The sequence below is a fragment of the Haplochromis burtoni genome, unplaced genomic scaffold, assembly GCF_018398535.1.
Source record: "Haplochromis burtoni strain Fernald_Lab_line unplaced genomic scaffold, NCSU_Asbu1 Contig_160, whole genome shotgun sequence".
Classification (NCBI taxonomy): Eukaryota; Metazoa; Chordata; class Actinopteri; order Cichliformes; family Cichlidae; genus Haplochromis; species Haplochromis burtoni.
In genome coordinates, this window is record NW_024582521.1 from 975,001 (window position 1) to 996,586 (window position 21,586).

The window sequence follows — 21,586 nt, forward strand, 5'->3', positions numbered from 1 at the left end:
AAGCATCCCTTTCATTTTTTTTTTTTTTTAAATTCTACATTTAATATGATGAAAACAAGGCCCTGTACAATCCACCTTTGCAGTGAGTACAATATTTATTTTACAATTTGTACACATTAGAACATGGTGCTAAACTGGTTCCAGCTGATCAAAATGCAGTCGAGAACGAAAAATAATATCCTCTTTGCACACCTGCACCACAAGGAACCTTCCACTCAGAGAGAAATTCTTTTTTTTTTTTTTTTTTAGGGGGGTGGGCGGCCTATCATACGGCGGCCTTACGTGAAAAATGTGTCATGAGAGTCCAAACACCTTTTATGGAGTTTCATGTGTGTCTTATATTCCCCTGATTGATCCAATAGATAAAAGCATGCTGTGAAGCAACAGCCCTTGATCTCTATAACCACTAGTACAGACCTGGCCAAATGAGAATGGCATTAAATAGTTCATGTTTGATAGCAGACATTAAAACAACCCCCCACCCCCCCTAAAAAAACAAAACAAAAAAAAAACAAAAAACACCCCAGACCTATTTGCAACATAAATTAAGCACTCTTCATGTTTTCTCAAGTACTCAAAATGTATTTCACTGCTGTTGTAAACCAGGTCTGTACCAGTTAACACTCTGTCCTCTTCTTTAAATCTAAAAATCCTCTTGAGAGGAAAAAGGCCTATCTGTCAACCTGTACAGCCATTATTGTGCCACAAAACACAAACAGAACACATTGACATCAACATTTAAAACAGGGGAGTGAGTTCAAATGTTTTCTCGTTCTCCGTGTGGCCTCTGATGCGCTCGTTTGGTGGCGGCGCGTCGTTAGCCCGCAAACAGGCCCACTAAGTTCTCTCCAAAGGCCACAAGAAACATGGATTTTATACAAAACTAGACTCCCTCATTTCACTTCGCTCAGCTGAAGAACTCTAATAATGCTAGAAAACTTCACCATCCTTTGCATGATTTTTTTTTAACATTTTCTTTTTTTAAACACATTTTTATGGAAGAAATGTTAACCTTCCCAGTGTTTCCCAGAATCAACAATGAAAGCATTTCCAAGTTTGTTCAAACACATAGCAGTCCACCAAAAAAAAAAAAAAAAAAAAAAAAAAAAAAAAAAAAAAAAAAAAAAAAGAAAGAAAAAAAGGCCCTCAGCTTCTTTCAACTCGATGCTAGCTTTCATTGAATTAATTTGTTTTATGCTACATAAGTGTACACTTTGCGGTCCTCCGGTGTTCTTGCCAAATATTCCCTCTCAATGAGTCCTTCAATGCGTTTCTTGATGACTACAGGACTAGGAAGGAATCGTGCCCGCAACTGCTGTGTGACCTGTGGAGACACATGAAAACACGACTGTTTAATTCACGGCTACATCTTTCGTGGCCTTTTTATTTACCAATTTATTATTAACTTTGCTATGCAAGACTCTTTTATATCAGCTTTTTATGTGAAAGAAGTAAACCACTAGAGCGCACTAGAGGCTCTAACCTCTTGTACATCATATAATGTGCCACTAGGGGACTCACTGACTGGTGCTGTAAACCACAGAACATTAGAGTTTTATTTTTGTGCTCTTTACAAGTGGGCTTTAGCTAAAGCTTCTGCTGACTGACCTCTGCTACCAGGACATTGTGCTGCATCTTCTTTCTAGACTTCATGATGCGAACGATGGCAGCTTCGATCTCATGCTTCCTGTCATCGTCCACTTTCTGCCGCGTCTCCTTCCTCTCTGGATCCGACTCCCCTTGTTTAGCAGCCACTGGGTAGTGCACAAAAAACACACGGCAGACGGACAATAAATGCAAGAGATCATGATGAAACGTGTCATTTCCTTATGTACATTCAATAGTCACTTTATTAGGTATGCCTTGCTAGTACTCAGTTGGAACCCCCCTTTGCCTTGTGAGCACCTGTAACTCTTTCCCTCATAAAAGGCGACATGTGACCACCCTACTCTACCCTTAATGAGGAGTTCTGACACCTTAGTATATAATCAATAAAGATGTGGTTTGGTGACCATCAGAACAGTTTCTGGGTTTTCCCAAGGGTAGCTGCATAGACAGAAACCACCCACACTACCCTCTGCTGCACACCCATTTTGCTCAGGAAACAGGCCTGAAATATGACAGACATCGCTCAGTTCAGAAGAGAGCTTCAGGGATTACTTCTAGCAGGCTTTCAAAGCGTAAAGAGGTAATAGACAAAATCATCAACAGTACTGAGACAGACTGTGGTGTTAGACATGTGGTGTTTTTGTCTTTCAGTCTTTTGAACTGTAGCGTCAGTTTCCTGCTCTTAGTTGACGGGAATGAACGTGGTTTGGTCTTCTGCTGCTGCAGCACATCTGCTTTAAGGTTGACGTGCGCGCGTTCACGGATGCTTTTCAGCATACATGTAGTGAGAGGCTATTTGAGTTACTGCTGCCTTCCTATCAGCTTGAAGCAGTCTGCACATTCCCCTCTGACATCAATAAGTGATTTTCAGAAAATATTCAGAGTTTAGGCATGTCTGCATGCCTAAATGGTATTGAGTTACTGCCATGTGATTGGCTCATTATACAATTGCTTTGATGCACAGTCGAACAGGTGTATCTAATGAAGGTGCCATTAAGTTTATATTTACCTGTTCACAAAATCACCTAAAAGATGCCATTAAAATACTGTAATCCACGCATGTTTCCTGCTCTTTACGTGCTACTAGACTTTGAACTTCTTTATCTGACTAAATATTTATTAATTAACTAAGTTTTATTCTAGTGATATGAAGATACAAGATTAAGGAGGAAAAGTCTTGAAAAAGCAAGACAAGCTGTATCTGTAACAAATTTACTGCCTATTACTAAGCTTTAAGAAAATAAAAGTTCATTTTTTAAGCCTGACACAGTAAAAATCTATACTCACACAGTTTACATTCACAGAAGAACACCTAGGAAAAATCAAACTAAAGCTGTGAGCCTCAAGAAAAGTGCTTAACTTCATGATTTTGTTTTTCATACCTGTCTGGATTTTGACACGGTGCAGTTTGGAGGTAAACTGGTCGTTAACTGTAAACACATGGCCATTTTCGATCTCCTTGGACTTTGGCTCCTTGGTGAGAACTCTCTGTGTTGGCTTCCCACAGGCCAGAGACTGCAGTGCTCGCACCAGCTCCCTCTCTGGGATGTCCGTCTCCTGCTGGATTTCCTACATAGTGAAGAGGGCAGGCTTGGTGTCAACACAGTACAGAGGCCACAGACTAAAATGACCTTTTCCTGCTTGTCCACTACACATGAAGACATATGGGGACCAAAATATCCTACTATGTCGGGTACTAAGGAATTAAGTTGTGCACCTCAAAGGTGGACTTCTCTCTGTTGTTGAAAAGCATGAGAATGGTCATCTGGAAGGTGGACACTTGGAGTATGTGCTTTCTAGTATTGGAGCCTGTCACCTGGGCACCACCTACTCCGACCTCTGACCCATCCTCCTGTTCAAATTTTGGGATAAGGCAACATAAAAACATTAGTCAGAATCCATTTTGACAAGATGTCAAAACAGCAGATTTCATTTTTACTTTCCATTACTTAAAACTGTTACATTTATTCGCATTTGTTAGTCTGTCATTTGCTTATATTTAAAACACTAAGCTAATTTAAAAAACAGAAAATTCACAATAAGTAATGAACGTAAAGCCAGGTCCACTTGTTATTCTAAAATGAAATAAAGGTTGCTGAAATGTACTGAGATTCCCCTTTCCAAGTGGAGCGTACCTTTTTAATTGGCCCGTAGAAGGTGGCATTTAGATCTGCAGAGCCCATATGGTGCTGCAGGGTGAGCTGTCTCCCACTGTGCTTCCCAAGGTAAAACCTGCATGCAGAGGAGAGTCATACTAGATTAACCTACAATAAATGATCAATGCAACTTTGCTTTCTGCAGCAGGACACAGTAGATATTTCGTTTGAAATGCTGTGTCTAGCAAACATACACAGTAATATTTTCATGAAAGGGACTAAAAGAAAAAAGTAATCTCCATGTTCTACTTCTACTGGTAACAACACATATAATGGATTTATTGTTCCTTGTGGATCACACGGAGAAACCTTTTAGAAAATCACCAGACTGAAAAGCTAAGTGCTGTTATGAAAGCACACACATGTAATCAATAAACTACCAAATCTGTGAGTGAAGTAAACAACTAACAAACCTTCTGAAGACTTCAAATGCATGTCGAGGTGAAGGTGGAATATTGCACTTGGGTGTTGCTGATTGCGTTGGCCAGTATCCCGTGGTCAGGACTCTAACAGTGAGATCGACCCCTCCGAGTGACACCTTGAGTTAGGAAAAACAAAAAACAACACGTACGATCACGTACAGTGATGCCATAGTGATACTATGTGGTAATATTGGTAGCATTTAGATTTGGAAGAAAGACATCCTCGCTACTTTTAAGACCTGACTTAAAGCTTTTGTTTTTGATAAAGCTTATAGTGGATCAGGTGACACTGAATCCTCCCTTAGTTAAATTGTAATAGGCCTAAGCTGCCGGGGGTTGTGTCAGTGTTTCTTCATCACTCTCTCTGTGTTTATACACCACTCTGCATTTAATCATTAATTATTATTCATCTCTGGCTCTATTCCACAGTGTGTCTTTTGCCCTGTCTCCCACCCATCAACGCCAACTGGTCACAGGACTTTCCTGGCTCTCCTGGAGATTTCTATCTGTTAAAAGGAAGTTTTAACAGATGTTGCCATTGCTTGCTCATGGGGTGAAAAATTATTGTAGGGTCTTTACCTTACAATATGAAGCACCTTGAGGTGACTGTTACAGTTACTGTGCGCACACAAGATGCAGACATGACAAATATCAGACAACACTACTTGGACCATGAATTTAAAAGCAATGTGCACAAATATGAACTCTGATTGGTTACACTGTTCACCAAATGGAGCTAAAGTCACCCCAGCAATCTGAAAGCACAGCACAAGCCAGAAGCTTATGCACTATGACTTTCCAGGATATGGATAATTAGGTGCCTAATTGTTAATATGTAACTGAGCAGTGCAACAAAGCTCAGTCAATCAAGCAACAATGTCCTGATTACATTTACTAATTAGGCTCTTTATTGTGACAAAAAGTAGATTTTCCTCACCCCAGTCGTCTGTAAATGTTGTCTAAACTCATCCATGGTGGTGTTGGAGATGCTCATATCTCGGAACATGCCCTCCAGTTTAGAGGTGAACTGACAGCCGCACTCGGTCTGTGCAATAAAGACATGAAGAAGGATTAGATTTATAATTGGTAAGCTATTCAAAAGAAAAGGGGACAGCTCAAGCTGAAATCAAGTGTAAGAACATAATTCTGGGCTGCAGAACCAGATTTAGAGATATCAGCTATAGAGATATCTGCTTCCTCCTAGCCTCGTCATGCTCAGTGAACCCCCCAAAAACCAAAGCATGTATTTGTCATAAGTGTTGTCATAATTGGAGATGCTTCCATCTGCAGGGATAAAGCGTCGGGTGCAGTTTGGTAGAAAAAATAAAAATACAATTCCAACATAAAACTGCTCACATCAAGGTTTGTGGATATATTTGAGTAACTGGGTCATGATTTCTGCAAAGAGTCATTTCTGCTGAGTTTTTCCAATTTTTTTTTTTTTTTTATGGCCACTTTGAGCAAAAGAAAGCGAAGGACATCTGGTTCTATTATATTCAAGAGAAAGCAGACATTTCTACAGCTTATATCTCCAAAATCAAACAAGTCTTACTGAAAAAAATGGATAAAAAGCACTACAGAGCACAAAAAAAGTGAGTATATTTGATTTTGAAGGGAACTGTCTATTTAAAGTAAAGAAACATTTATATAATGATCAAACACAGGCAAGTGGATACAGTCTGAAAACCGTATGTTTCCTTTTACCTAAACATCTACTGAAATGCAAAAAACACGGAGAAAAAAATAATGTAAAGAAGTGTCCATAACACATCTGAGCACTGTGGCCTAATGATGGTAAATTTGATTCTTTTTGCTGAATCGAGTTTTAATGAGTCACTCACCAAAGTGAATCGGATTTTTTGAGTCATTTGATTCACTGAGTCAGTTGACCAGAGAGTGCAAAAAGTGTACATTTTCACTCAAACTTAATTTGTTTCTCTTTTCATGTAAATCCTACTGCTAAGATGAATGATTCTAAAAGAAAACAACTATTTTATAGAGCAAAAAACAGCAAAAATATTTCTAAAATTAAGCAATTCCCTATCAAAATTGCTTAATAAACATTTGTTTATTTTTATTTTATTAGTATTTTCCTTAAATGTGTTAAATATATATTTTCTCATCTAAATGTCCACTGAGCTGTGAGCCAGGGGGCTGAAATGCACCTTAACATTGGTTGACAACCAAGAAGAAGAAAAAGCTGTGAGCCAGGAGGGAGGGGGTGAGTGAGTGATTCGTTCGCTCGCTCTATGATTCAGCACAGGAGGGAGGGGGTGAGCGAGTCCTGAGTGATTCGCTTACGCTTACGATTCAGCACAGGAGGGAGGGGGTTGGTGAGAGAGTGAGTGATTCGTTCGCTCTAGGATTCAACACAGGAAGGGAGGGGGTGAGTAGCTCAAATGTGCTGTTAGCATGTTAGCAGAGCGATGCTACTGTGAACCGAGGAGCTATTTTCTTGATGTGAGCTTCTGCTCAGGGTTTTTTCTTCCAGTTCAGAGCAGAAATGCTTTTGTTAAGAAACTGGCTGTTGTTTTTCCCCCCACAATTTGAATTATAAGCTAGATATATTTCTACTAAGCGAATTAGTTTGCTAACAGAAACAGGGATGAGTCAGTGAGTCAGTTGGGCTTGTGAATCATGATTCACGAGTCAGTAAAGTGATTCTCGAGTATTGAACGATTCGTTCACGAATCGTACATCACTACTGTGGCCAGTCTCCAAGCACCCAGGGATCTTTCATTTTATATTCAGCTTACTCCAAAGCCAGAGTTATATCATGCCACATGCCTGCTCACCTTAAGTTTTGAGATCATGTTCTTTTCCGAGTCGTCAGAGACGCTCTTGTTAGTGAGCAGCCTGCGAGCCAGGTGCTGCTTGTAGTACCTCTCAAACACGTCCTTCTCCTGCATGAAGCGGAAGAGCACCATGGCCTTGTCCAGTATAGACTCCACTTCTTGCTCTGTCAGCTGGATAAAAATAACAGGGTCAGGTTATACCCATTAATCAAAAACAGACTTTATGATTTATTTTCGCCAGCACTTTTGAAAACACAAAAGAAAGCAGAAGCACAACTTTTTACATGAAAACATTGTGTGGGTTTTTTTTCTTTTTGGCATTTTTTGAAGTGAGGTTATAAATTTGAAAGAAGCAGGTCAGTAACATTTGTCATACGTTCTAAAAATAAGAGCATGAATGCATGATTAGTGGGCTCACCCCTTTAACACCCTTCTTCAGTTTGTCATCGATGAAGAGTGAGAGGTATTCAGGCGAGCGGGAGTTCAGGTTAAGGAAGTACTCAAAATCACCAGCAATAGTTTGTTTAAAGAGGCGGTCATTGTTGAAAGACTCCTGGAGGAAGCGGTCAAAACGGGACTTCAGGTCCAGCAAACCCTGCAGGAAGACAGGAAATGCAACAGCGGCGTGCATTAGAAGGAGCTTAACAAACAGTAGCTACAGCAAAGGAAAGGTGGTCTCATCAGAAAAGGTGAATCTGCAAGAGCTGATGTGGTAAAAGAAGAGGCTGCTGTTTTCTACCAGAGAGTAAGAAGTGAGTCATTATTTTAACCAAGAACTTCAAAGGGATTTAAAGGCCATAAGATTTTCAAAAGCACTGATGTCTTTCTAGTTGCCAGAAGGACCTCACATGCTAAGTACAGTGCAAAGACTCAGTGTGGATGAGGGTAAAGACCATCATGGTTTGTGGTAACAAACATGGGACCGAGAGCAGATATTCTCTGCTGGGAAGTAATTAAAGTGCATTATGGTCAAGGCTCATCACGCAATGACATGCTGAAGTGTACTGAGCCAGAGGAAATCCATCTGTGATCTCTTACGAGGTAGCACATTCTCAGTATCATCAGAACAGTCCATCTTCAGCAACATTATGTCAACTGATAACCCAGTGCCGTACCTGAATATAGTCCACAGGGTTTTTCCCTTCTCCTTCCTCTGACACCAGGGCCTTGCCCTGCTCCCGCAGGTATGAGCTCATACACTCACACATGGTCTTCAGCCCATTGGGAACCCTGCTGAACAGCTTGTACATGCATGCCAAATCTGTAGAGAGGTAAGCATGAATACACACATGAGCACACATCAAAAATACACTTCTGCCAACTGAAAAGGGACTGAGCATCTGAGATCTGCAGAAAAGGAGGAGAAATATACTCTCCAGGCACTACAGTTCCAGTTTCACTGAAATCAAATCATCATTGAATTCCTCACATATTACTATTTGTGGCATGAACCAATGGGAACATGATATGACTGTATTACTGAGCCAGTAAAGTATTTCCTGGAAGTGACAGCTTCACGGTTTATTAAAGAGTGTTGGGGATTTTCTATTTCACTGTAACTCGCGTGGATGTCAATTTAAACAATAAATCACTAAAAATATAAACGCTAAAGAGGTGAAGTGGAGCAGCAGGCTGTGACCGAGGGCTTACCATCTGTTTTGCCGTTCTTAAGCATGTGGACCAGGCCTGAGTTTTCCATTTCTACGATGGTTTTCATGTGTTTGGAGATGAGCTCACGTTCCACCACCTTGACGATGGGCTCCTCTGTGGATTTATCCAGGCAGTGCATTACCCGCTCGATCTCCTCATTAATCCTGGCTTCAACTTTCTTTATGTACACACTGGCACTATTTTCTGCAAGGAACTTTTGGCTTTCCATCTGAGTGAAAACAAGAAACAGTTTATACAAGAGGTTTTAGTTCCTTTAAGGGAAGCCACAAAGAAATATAGACCCAAATTAAAATAAATAAATAAACACATAAACAAGGAAAATGGATTTCTCTCCCAAACCTGGAAAAATTCTGCAGACATTTCTAAAAACGGTGCTTCAAAGTCTTCTTCATACACAGATCTCCCTTCAAGGCCGAGAATCATTAACATTTGGCAGGCATTTCTAATGGCTCCCCTAGAGAAGGAGAAGCAAACCAAATGGTAAGTAATGCAAAACAAAACAAAACATAAGAAAAAAAAAAACTTTTGTGGAAGCTCATTTCACACTCAGTATAACTGCCAACTAACTTTTTACTATTCATCCATTGAAAAACAGTTACAGTCCACAGTGCATGAAATTCAGAATAGTCAGTGTTTTTAAAATGCCAGAGGCTCTGAGGCTTTTGCCCACTGGGTGCAAATGCAGCAGATGTATTTGATAGATCTTATATTTCTAATACCAAAGGCATCTGCCATGTCCACCCCTGGTGAGAAATGACGACTTTTCCATTTAAAGATCAAGAACGCAAACTTCATTTTATTTGAAAACTAAAGATAATTTATTAGATAATGCTATTTGTGACTTTTGGCTACCTGTCCACCACCTCTCCCTTCCTCTCCCGGGCAATCATGTCTAGCAGAGTTTGTCGGAGGTGGTCTCTGATGCAACCATAGCGAACCACTTGATCCCTAAATATGATAAGGCCCAGGTTGTAGACGTTCTCCACGCTATTCTGCTGTACGTACACCCGATCCTGTGACACAGACACACAAAAATGTCCCAAACAACATTAGAATGAACTGGAATTAACAGCAGCTGAGCTTAAATGTATATTTAAGCATATAAAATACAGCTGTTATGTGTAAAATATTTATATCTAACGCTCATATGTCTTACTGCATGACTGTATACTCACCATATACATCAGGATGTCTCTAATCATCACCATAGCTGTCTGGTGGTCATTCCAGGCCTGATTTAGGGTCTGGAGGAAGTTATTGTTTAATGAATTGAGAACATCTTCCCGTACCTTTGGACGAGACAGAAACACAGCCTTAGAACTCAAGCAGACACCTGTATTTAGGGCTGGGCGATATGACCCAAAATTCATATCTCGATATTTTTTAGCTGGATGGCGATATAAGATATATATCTCGATATATTTTTTTAAAGTCATAAAGTAAGAACAAAAAGAGAGTTCTTAGTCAAAGCTGTGTCCCAGATGTCACACAGGCACTTTTATTAACATAGAGCAGATGTACATAAGATTTACTCAAAAATAAATTATGAGCATTTAATTATGAGCATAATAATGCTCCATAAATAAAAGAAAACAATGTTGTTTTTGTGCATAACAAAAAGCTCACAATTGTGCAGTCAAAATGTAAACTAACAGACGCTGAGCACAATAACAAAGACAGATTTCACAGCTGCTCTGTTCCCAACTTGTACTGCGTGACTGACAGCCTGGAGTTTGAAATCCGCTTCGCAACCACGTCTCTTAACAGGTGCCATTTATGGTCCTTATACACAGTAGGGTAATATTACGTTGAAGCACAGTACGTATCACTCCGCGAGGCTCAGCCGTAATCCTCCGACAATCCATCAAGCGGTGCAGCTCCGTAGCTTATCAAAGTCGTACTAAAACATTTTTTGACAGATTGCTGAGCGCTGTGTTCCACATAAAATCGGTTCGCGGCCATCAAGCGCAACCAGAATTCATACATAAGGCGCGCTGTCAACTTTTGAGAAAATGAAAGGATTTTAGTCCGTGCAGCACCTCTGGGCTGCATGGTGTTAGCGTGGTTAGCTCGTTAGCGTGGTTAGCTAGCTAACACGTTGACGTCGTCCAGCCCCACACACGGGGCGATGCGCAGTAACTCGTTAACGGAGATTTGCCGTGTCCATCTTGTTGCTTCCTACAGGTGAAGCGATGGGGGAGGAGGGGGAGTTGTGTTCAGTGAAGGAGAGGCGAGGCCGAGTATCGTTGCGTAAAGATGAAAGTGGACGAAAGAGAGGCAAACTTGCGGCTCCACAACTATAATTATAACGTAACATAGACTATATCGATATAAAGGATATTGTCACATCTTATATCTCGTATAAAAACATATCGATATTTTTTAAAAACTCGATATATATCGCCCAGCTCTACCTGTATTTTTATTTTGTTGCTCGTGCAGCATTTTAATGCGGGCCTTCTTTACTAGTCAGGCACACAACAGCTTGATAACAGTCACACTGCAGTGTGACTCAGCAAAGTAAACTAAATGTCTCAGTGGAGTAAGATTCTTAAGGGCACACTGACCTCTCCTTCCTTCTCCTTCGGGGCAGAGGTAATATATTACGGCCTCTGCTCTTAATGTTACAGGCGACCAAGCTTTATGAATGCACCGACTTCTTCTTTTGCACATCCAGATCAAAAGTCAGAAGCAAAACCATGATTCTAAACGTGCACTATGCAAAGTCATGGCTTGCTTAAAAAAAAAATAAATAAAAAAAAATAAAAAAAAATGTACCCCATATTATATTCACCTGTTTTGCCACTTTGTAATGCTGCTTTTCCATCATATCAAATATTACATATATTACAAATCAAAGTGTGTGTGTGTGTTTATAAATGCTTTATTTAACTTTAACTTTCTTAAACACCAGCTGTAATTAAAGTATGCCTTAAGTTATCAATTTCTGGCCTACATTAAAGAGCCAGAAGACTGCATATGGTCTCATCTAAACTTCAGGTCTTAACAGGTTAACATTTGAAATAAATAAATAGATAAATCACAAAAATGACCTTAAAAGCCAGAAGTGATTGTAGAAAATAAACATCTGAGACCGAATAGACATGCTCGATTGGACTTAAAGCTTATTTTCATCCCTTGTCTAGACAACGATGAATCACTGCTGAAAAAATACACATCTACAAATCCTTCTCTCAATAATTCATAATAACATTAACTATTAGGCCCAAAACAATATATAACCCCCCCCAACCTCCCTGCATAAAAATCAAAACAAATGCACTTCTGACTGAACCTCTCGACTGTCTTCCAAACTTAAGCTGGGTTGAGACGATGCTGCGTTCGTACCATTACAACTGTTTCTTTCAAAGCGATGCCTTTACCATTATAAGACAATAAAAACACACTCAGCTGTCAGAGAACTCGTCTTTGATCCATTACTTGTTGACATTTCCTGACTGCTCATTTACTAAGCCTGCCAAGCTGAGAATGTGCATTTAATTAAGCTGTAAAACCATCTGGCTGTTATTCAATAACATCGTGCTGAAATATTGCTCATCGTGTGTCTGCTCACTGTAAGCTGCAAAGAAGCCTTTGCGACAGATCTCATGGACAGGCATAATTTGCCACTAATTATACATGCTACAAAAATACAAGCAACAGCTTAGGAACAATTATGCTTTCTCTAACTTATTAGGAGTTTTAAGAAGGAATAAATCTCAGATAGCCCTCCTTTCTGCCACTTTTGTTTTTAAAAACAAGCTGCTTAGGATAATCTACTTCACTAACATTTTATTTTCAGTGGTAAAACAAACCAATTACATGTCCGATTTGAGAAAATGACTCCATCATCAAAAGCATCCTAAAGCTCTTCTATAAGGCACAGGACAACGCCTGTTTTATGAAGGGCTTTCAGACAGATGTGCCTTCTCTCACAGCTGAAACCCCAGAATAAAAAACCACTGCAGCCCCCCATCCTCAAACCTGGGCTCTTCCTTGCCTTCCAGCCACAGGAATGAGGCATCTGCTAAAAAAAAAAAAAAAGGGGGGCATGAGTAAAGGGTTTTACAAATCTATCACAAGACTTAAGTAACAGCCTGTGGATTTATATTCTCCATCTTTCTGCTTATGTGCCTTTACAAGGCTGCTCATGAATGCAACCGGCTCATATTTTCTGGTTTTGCCTTTGTTGTTCAGTATGGCATGCAAGCCAAGCAGGGGAAAAAAGAAAAAAGAAATCATAATATGAATCCTATGACAGTTTCTGTTTAGCACCAAACAGACTTTCAAGCATTTGAGTGAAATTCAGCCCTGACATTCGAACAACAGGCCTCATTAAAATCAGATTTTAATATCATTGTGTTAACTGGAGGAAACTATTCACAGGCCAGGTTTGTTCCACCAAAGAATAACCTAACCGTCTCCAAAGAGCAACCGCAGCTTCAATCTTTCTTTATGTAGATCAAATCCAGTCTACTTTAAATACCAGCACAGTATTGTGTAATACATACTAGCCCACCATGTGCTGCATGTATTACACACAGGAATGACAGACAGCTCAAATGAACTCTAAATATTTTAGTCAATCTGTCATCACTTAACTTTCAGCAACTGTTTTAGGCTGCGATCTGTGATGGCCTTACTTTGTTGATGAGGTGTTCGGTAACAACTTCACGCAGGCCGGTGTACAGCTTCTCTCCATGTTTATGAAGCACCATTGTGTAGGCATTCCTATAAAGTTCCTCAAAACTCAGGCCGCTGTTGTTCTTCCTCTGAATTTCCTGGATGGCATTCTTCAGAAGGTCCCATATGTTGTTGACGTACTTCTCGTCCATCGTCATCTGCAAGAAGTAACAAGTAATGGGTTTCAACAGGACTATAACCAGTGATTAGTTGTGTCAACATGAAGAATCTGTGCATGAGAACATGTGCATACCACATCATGTTCTAGAAGATCAGTACATTTTGCTAGTAAGGGAGCTAAGACTCCATTCACACAGGCCTAGAAAGTGGTTGGTGACTGTCTGGTAACCACTGGTTGCCAGAGAAAAATGAATATTACCCAATTGGCTGTGAATGGTTGTTGGAGGTTGCCAGCTGTCGCTAGGAGAAACTGACTGCACAGAGGTATAGCGTCTTTACCCAAAAAACCCTTGTGAATGCTTTGCTTCCCAGCAGGTTGCCACTTTGCTCATGGTTTGCATGGAATATGGCAACTTGTGTGCAAACACTGGCCAACTTTTTTCTTTTTCCCCCCCCGTCCTGTTTGGCAGTGTAGCAATCAGAATTGTTGTCTGAAGGCCAAAAAATGACAAACAGATTTAATTTCACAAGTGAAGCATTGCAGCATTTGTTGCAATTGTCCACTTGATACTCATATTTTATTAGACCTTTATTAGGGTTTTTTGATTTTGGATTATCACAACAATAATGGACAAGACCGGGTGACGGAAAAGAAAAAGGAAAAAGTGAAGTTGGGGAGAAAGTTGACAGAAAGAGAGGGAGAGAAGAAGAGGGACAGAGAGAGAAAGGGAGAGAGCTAAATCAACACCTGTTGAGGGGGGGGAAAAAAACAGCAGAGAAACCACAGCAACAACCAACATATACATAAATAACAATGACGGCACACCTAGATGCTCTAAGAGAGAGGAGAGAGGGAAGACAGTGTTATCATCTAGGTCGCCCAACAAGCAAACTGAAGGGGAGGCTGGAATGTTACACTTCAGAACCTTTGATAAGGCTTCACATATCTGGAACCAAAACCTCTGAACAGGTGGACAGAACCAGCAAGCATGGATGTAATTGTCAGGTGTATTGCCTTGACAGTGCGAACAGGTGTTAGATGATGCAAACTGATCCTGAACATCTGTTGATCTGTATAGTGCACTTTATGAAGGATTTTCAATTGTATTAATTGTAGATTGGGGTTTCTAGTCATTTTAGACATATCCGAGACCAAACGCTGTGATCAAAGCTGACTGATAGATCGACCTCCCATTTAACAATAGAAAGGGATATCTACTTGGAGAGCGTACTGTATATTTGGAGGTTTTGAAATTAAGGAATTGCAATTGTTTGTAATTCGACTTGATTAGGCTTAAAATTCTTTTTTACTTTGGATTTAATTTGCTGCTTATGAAATCTATAGATTTAATTTGTATTCTAAAAATGTATTCTTGTTAAATACTGTAAAACTAATCTGTCAAATGAAATAAAGTTTCCTTTGAATATATGTTCCAAGTATTTCATACAACTCAATCTAGGAAGTATTATCCATCCATTCTCTTCCGCTTATCCTTGTCAGGGTCGCGGGGGGGTCTGGAGCCTATCCGATCCCTTAGGGTGAGAGGCAGGGTACAGTCAGTCTGTCACAAATAGAGCCATCCGCACTCACATTCACACCTAATTTAATTACCAACCTAAACCCACTAACTGCATGTCTTTGTACTGTGGGAGGAAGCTGGAGTACCCAGAGAGAACCCACACAAACATGGGGAGAACATGGAAACTCCAAACAGAAAGACCCTGGCCTAATGGTGGAATTGAAGTCAGGACCTTCTTGCTGTGGCAACAGTGCTGACCAATGTGCCACCCCTTGGAAGTATCATATTATTGTTTTCTAGTATGTCAGGGTTGTTCCAGATGGGTTTATGTTTACATGGAATTAGTGAAGACTCAGTCATTTTTAGAAATTCCCACCATGCTGTCAGAGAGGAGCTGATATTGATGCTTGAGCTAATAAACTGTAGGTCCGAAATCTCTATATTACTGCATAGTGCCTGTTCTACGTCTAGCCACAGCTTATCTAAGAGGGTATGTTTTAACCATCTTGAGATGTACTGTAGGCCTGTTGGCTAATAAGCAGTGGTCCCAACTACTTGCTAAGCAGTGGCTGAAGTTGAAAAAGTACAATTCAATCCAGAAAGAGAAGATGCTTATCCTCAAAGTAAATAATGTGCCTTATGCTGTTTTAAAAGGCGTAACTATTAGTTAAAGTGGACGTCCTCCATTTCTGATTTGCATCACAGTTTTTCCAAGTTTCACTCCCACTAGCTGGTTAGAGAGGCTACGTTCACGCTGCAGGTCTTAATGCTCAATTCCCATTTTTTGATCAAATCATATTTTTTTGTCTGCTTGTTCACACTACAAATAAAATGCGACAGCAAACACGCTCTAGTGTGAACGCTCAAAGCGGCCCGCATGCGCAAAAGAAGACGTCACACACAACGCGCTCTGTTTAGACCCAGACCAAACAATATTGTTTGACTGATGGCCTTAATATAAAGACTTGTTTCGGACTTTACGTTTCCCAATTTTGCTTTAAGTTATAAAGTTATTTTGTTATTTACATATGGCCTAATAATGATCCTTATTGCTGTTTTAGAGAGGAGCGGTGCTTCAAAGGATAGTTGCAGATTTCTGTAAGAATCTTCAGATTATACAGTACAAATAAAATGTTCACGTTTCTCCAACGCTGTCTTCCCAACAGTTTCACTAACATCTACACTGGATGGCCCGGAAGTGTTCACGATGTCTTCTTCGGCGCTGATAATTGGCATCTGTCTTGTGTCAGTGACGTAAAAGACGGATTTAATGCGAGATGACCATTCAAACAGCAGTCGCTTTCTAAAACATCAGGTATGTATCAGATTCAGTACCACATACGCAGGTCGGATTTGAAAACATCGGATTTCTGCTGTTCACACTGTCATACCATGATTGGATATGGGTCGCATATGGTCAAAAAAGCCGGATTTGATGCGCTTTCGCCTGCAGTGTGAATGTAGCCTTAGTTACCAAGTGTTTGCAGACAAGTCGGTGCCTCCCATGCAAATTGCTCGCAACCTTGGCAATCTGCCATTGACAGAGAGTGTTCTCCCCTAGGCCTGCGTGACTGAGGCCTCATGTAGCATGGCAAAATGAACAACAGAGAATCAACTGTTCGAATCACATATGGATATTAAGAACATTTTGTTGATACTGATGTCCAAATTAATTATTTGATAACTCTATGTCTGTGAAGGTTCTCAGTCATCCAGGTCATCGTAGTCAAAGGAGCTTGCAAAGAAAAGCGTCTGGACTTCTTTAAGTTACTTGAAGACAGGTTTCACAATGAACTCACCCGAAACTCTGGCTGATTGGGACCCACACCCAGTTTCACACCTTGGCTCAGGCGATTAGAGGATCATCAGGGGGTCCTTTTGTCCCTCTTTGGGGGGATACTCCCACTAGGTTTATATCTGGGACTCTCCACCATTTGACCTTAGAACTGAAGAAGCTTCTCGGATGAGAGGTGAAACGTCTTCAAGTAACTTAAAGAAGTCCAGACGCTTTTCTTTGCAAGCTCCTTTGACTATTTGATAACTCCTTATCTATTTTCTGTGCATTTAAAAAAAATGGCTTTCATTATCTCTGAGTCAACGCACAAACAGAGTAGGAAAAAGACTGACATGTGACTCATGTGTCACTGCCACAAGGCTGACATCACGTCACTGTTTTGATATGTTCAACTGCAACAATTAGGATTTCATAAGCTTAGATTGGAATGACACTTTATTGTGGAAACACACAGATGTGTTTATGTCCACCCCCATCCCAAAATGTTCTTTTCCGTGGATTCCACCTTCATTGTTGGTGCCCTGCACAGCAAACTGGAGGACCTGCAAATGTCTGCACGGAGCCTTGTGTTTATCCTGACCAAATGAAGTCACTTGAACACGAGTAGGTCCTTTCTTACTCACAGATGTGTAATATATATATATAATACCTGTATTAGTGGCATACGGATCTGGTCTGATGGATGATTGGCACTGGTAGTCACGTGGAACTGGCTCATGCTTCCAATCTCTATTCACGCCTATTATTTCAACAAGCTATGTTTATATTTGAATTGTTTGTGACTTGGTTGTGCTTTAACTACTAACATGAAAGTGGCTGTTTTCACATATTTTTCTGCCAGCTCTGTTATTCTCCGTGTGTTTAAAGGAGGGAAAATAAGGTGACTACAAATGACAGCATTTGAGATAATTAAACAGAGAAGAAACTGAGATTTAAAAAACTAAAACATTAAATAAAATACTTTGGCTCAGTGGTGATGCACAATACATTTTGCAAAGTGTCAATCCTCAATCTTTGATTTCTTTTTTACTTCATTATTGAGTATAAGACACTAACAGAGCTTATTACTCCTCTAGAAAACGCTTTCTCATTAATAAATTTGCTCAGATCTGCAAATATTAAGATGATCATTTCTTCCCTGCTGTGTACACTGCCTATAAAAAAATCTTCAATCATAGGATAAATCTGCTTATTCTAGCAAACTGCTCAGACTAGTAAGAAAACTGCAAGAGTAAAAAAGGATGCCTCTCAATAAAAAAAAAGAATAAAAGAATAAAAGACCCTAACATGAGGTACATTAAAAGCTCGAGGAAGTGCTGCTCCCATTCCAGCTAATTTAGAAACCATCACATTCCTGTAGCAACGATGAACACTAATGACTAAGCAGTTTTCATTCTTTTGAACACTGTGTTGTGGGTTAAAACACCTCTCAGTTTCCTCAGAATCCTAACCTGGTATGCTGGTAAGGAATTTGGAACAATTTTATTAGGTTAAAACCTTTCTCTCTCTCTTTCCAACTTAAACCCAAATTAACCCACCAAAATGATTTGTATAGTGAGAAAGCAGATATCACAAAAGGTAAAGGTGAGATAGATAATATCTACCATGTCCTCTGAAAATTTGGCTCTGTCAAAACAACCTCATAGGCTGCTTTAAGTACTTGCATAAGCACTATGAGGAAAATGTAAAGTGAAAGAATGCAGGTCAGTGTCTATACACTAATATTAGGGTTAGTCATTGCATACACCAAGCAATTAATATTAAATATTTACGCATGCATGGGTGTGGGTTTCAGTGCTTCTGAAGCTGCCAGCCCCAGCTCTTATATATATATATTTTTAAGGTTTCAGATGTTATTTTAAACCAGGGGTTTAAAATAACAAGTTTTTTTTACGTTACAAGGCACTACAGATAGGATAAATAACCGTAAAGTAAGGACCTAGTTTAGCCCAGCTGTAAAGCATCATGATAACAAGAAATCTGTAATCCAGTCTATAATTTAAATCTTTAAACTTACTCTAGACTCTTTGTGGGATTCCTAATTGCCAAAGACACGTTATCCAAAAGCAGAAAACATAACACATGCCACCCCTGTGCTGCTACTCAGCAGGCAAGCCCAAACACATGCACATCACGACGCTGGTTTGACAGCAGCTCTGACAGTTATCCTATCAAGACTGGGCCACAATCAGCGGGCCCATAGGCATATATGAAGGTGGCACTGAAGTAAAACTTCGTCACTAAGATCCATCAACTACATGGATACTGTTGCTACGCTCTCATCAAGCCTTTACAGACAGCCTAATGCTTTATGAAAATTTAGGTCAGTTCAGAAAATAGATAATTCAGTGTCTCGCAGACAAAGGGAGTGCCATGTGAGCGAAGAATCTATTCCAACACCAACACAGGTCCACAAAATCCACACAGGCATTAATTCAGAACCAAGAACTGGGTTAGCTCATTTTGGTTTTCATTAGAATCATGTAAAGCGGCCGTAACGCCGCTGAGGCTAAAGTACAGACCTCTGTCTGCACAAACGTCCGTTACATTTAGTGCTCAGTCATAAAGACATTATGCGTTTATATATACATATATACACATATTATATATATATATATATATACACACACACAGACACATTTTAGAAAATGAGCAAAAATAAAATCAGTCAAAACAACAAGTGTCAAGACCCATGGCTAACGTTAGCATCGGCTACTTGGCTGATCATATCGGCTAGCTAATGCCTGGGAAGTTGTAAGACAGTTAAGCGACAGGAAAAATAAAAGTGATAACACTTATCACCGAGCTGGTATTATAAATGAGTTTCCATCTAACAGACCGACCAAGAGTGTGGAAGACTGGATATCTGACGGCTACACTTTGTTTACGGATAGTCAAGTCACCTCAGCTGGTTAGCCTATTAGCATTTAGCCCTTAGCGCAGACCACGGTAATCGAGTCCGCGACCGTCGGACGGGCAAAGCCCCTACTGCGGCGTACACTTACAGGAAAGGCCCGTATCCTCATTTTGGTGTCCTTCTTGGTGCCGCCTTTGCTGAGATTGGACATGGTTGCCTCGTCTGTGGGCTCCGTATTCACATGAAAGTGTTGTCCAGGGAGGACTGGGCCGACTACTGGTTTATGGAGCAGCCGACGAGCTTTCACCCGACCTCGTAGCTCCGGGTCCCGGCACCACAAGTTTATTGTTGACTGCCAAACACCAAATCCGACAGTTCTTCATACAGCAATGGCGGACTACCTGCAGTTCTCATTGCGCAGAGCTCACGCACTCCAAATCACGCGATGATTCAATTAGTACGAGCGTTTTCTCAACTTTGCTTTGTTTTGAGCTCGTAAATTGCTGATTTTTAATTTTAGAGCAGTGGTTCTTAACCTTGTTGGAGGTACCGAACCCCACCAGTTTCATATGCGCATTCATTGAACCCCTCTTTAGTGAAAAATAAAAAAAATATTTTCAAATTCAAGACATATATGTTTTTTATTGGTGCACAAAATGAGCCGTGCATGTCATGGTGGAGGCTCTGCCGAACCCCTAGGGTTCGATCGAACCCAGGTTAAGAACCACTGTTTTAGAGCATGCATTTAACTGCTACACAGTACTACTGTAGTTTGTTTACTGTACTTTACCAGTGTGATACTAGAGTGAAGTGCAGGCGCAGTAATAAAGTAATAAATAATTTTCAGCCACTGTAATTGTTTTGCTTGAGACTGTATACATAAAATAGATCACTTTATGAAATAGTATGTATTGTTGAAGATACATATAAGTATATATCACGGACACTGCGCTATCATAAGTGCCCAATAGACATGATACGTCCTCTTTTAGGCCTACTTAACTACCTGTTCCCAAAAGTCAATAATTTGCTGTTAAAATTATTTTGTTATTATTTATTTATTAAATTCGTTTTATTAGGTTTGTGATGCTTTGTAAGATGTGACGGATGCATTTGTGCTGTGATCTGAAGTCTACAGTTGCTGCATGGGTCTTTCCTGGACCTCTAAGTCTAAGACTCGCCTGTCTCATATTCATGAAAAGTGACCTATGATGTTCTTTCCTTATTCTGTCATATATGCACTATTGGGGGATTCTCATAATTCCCAACGCTTAGGGTTCAGTCTGCCCCAAGCCATTCTGACAGCTTTTTCAGTGCACGGCCTGTATAATGACTCAGAGAGCAGCTTATCTCTCAGGAAGACAGCCCCACACACCTATTGTTCCTTTAAAACAATATTTTTTTGGCTTAATAAGGAAAGCCCATCATAAAAATGTTGTTTTAAAGCAATCGGCTTATGTCAATTCCATTAATAAAAATATAATACGTCCCCTTTAATCAAATTTTTCTTTCTACTATCATACAGAGTTGTGGTCAGAAGTTTACACACACTCATCATTGGTATAATTTTCATGTGATTTTGGGCTTTTAATGATTTATTTGAACTGCTATTTTTCCAGGGTGCAATGATTGCACAGCATTCACCTTTAATCAATTTAAAACAAAAACAAAAACAAGAATTGGGGTGTACAAGTTTGGATTTATTTAGGATTTTTCTTAAAAAGAATAAATCCTTTCTTAAATATATACATACACCATCTTAAACCTTTTCATAACTGGTACTGCAGTTCTACAATTGATTTTAACTTGCCAGTGCTGAGGCCTATTAAATTCTCATTAGGGGTCACGATTGGCTAAAACTGGTAGTTTCAGTTTGCCAGCATATAAAGGATTTATTTTACAGCAGTCACTGGATTGACCAATAGTCAGAACAATGGGAAAGTCCAAGGACTTCAGAGA

General features: G+C 39.9%; 1 protein-coding gene across 1 annotated transcript; it reads right to left on the minus strand.

The window, feature by feature from the left end:
- Positions 1–14: 14 nt before the first annotated feature.
- cul3b (cullin 3b) lies at positions 15–20,054 on the minus strand. The gene is made up of 16 exons (XM_005933132.3): positions 19,776–20,054; positions 13,296–13,493; positions 9,828–9,941; positions 9,505–9,665; positions 8,992–9,106; positions 8,632–8,860; positions 8,097–8,242; positions 7,400–7,576; positions 6,982–7,152; positions 5,124–5,231; positions 4,178–4,302; positions 3,744–3,840; positions 3,326–3,460; positions 2,991–3,177; positions 1,609–1,754; positions 15–1,324 (listed from the first exon to the last, which is right to left on the minus strand). Exons 1-16 carry the CDS (start codon positions 19,836–19,838, stop codon positions 1,193–1,195), a joined length of 2,304 nt encoding a protein of 767 aa, XP_005933194.1. The 5' UTR covers positions 19,839–20,054; the 3' UTR covers positions 15–1,192.
- Positions 20,055–21,586: the final 1,532 nt, after the last annotated feature.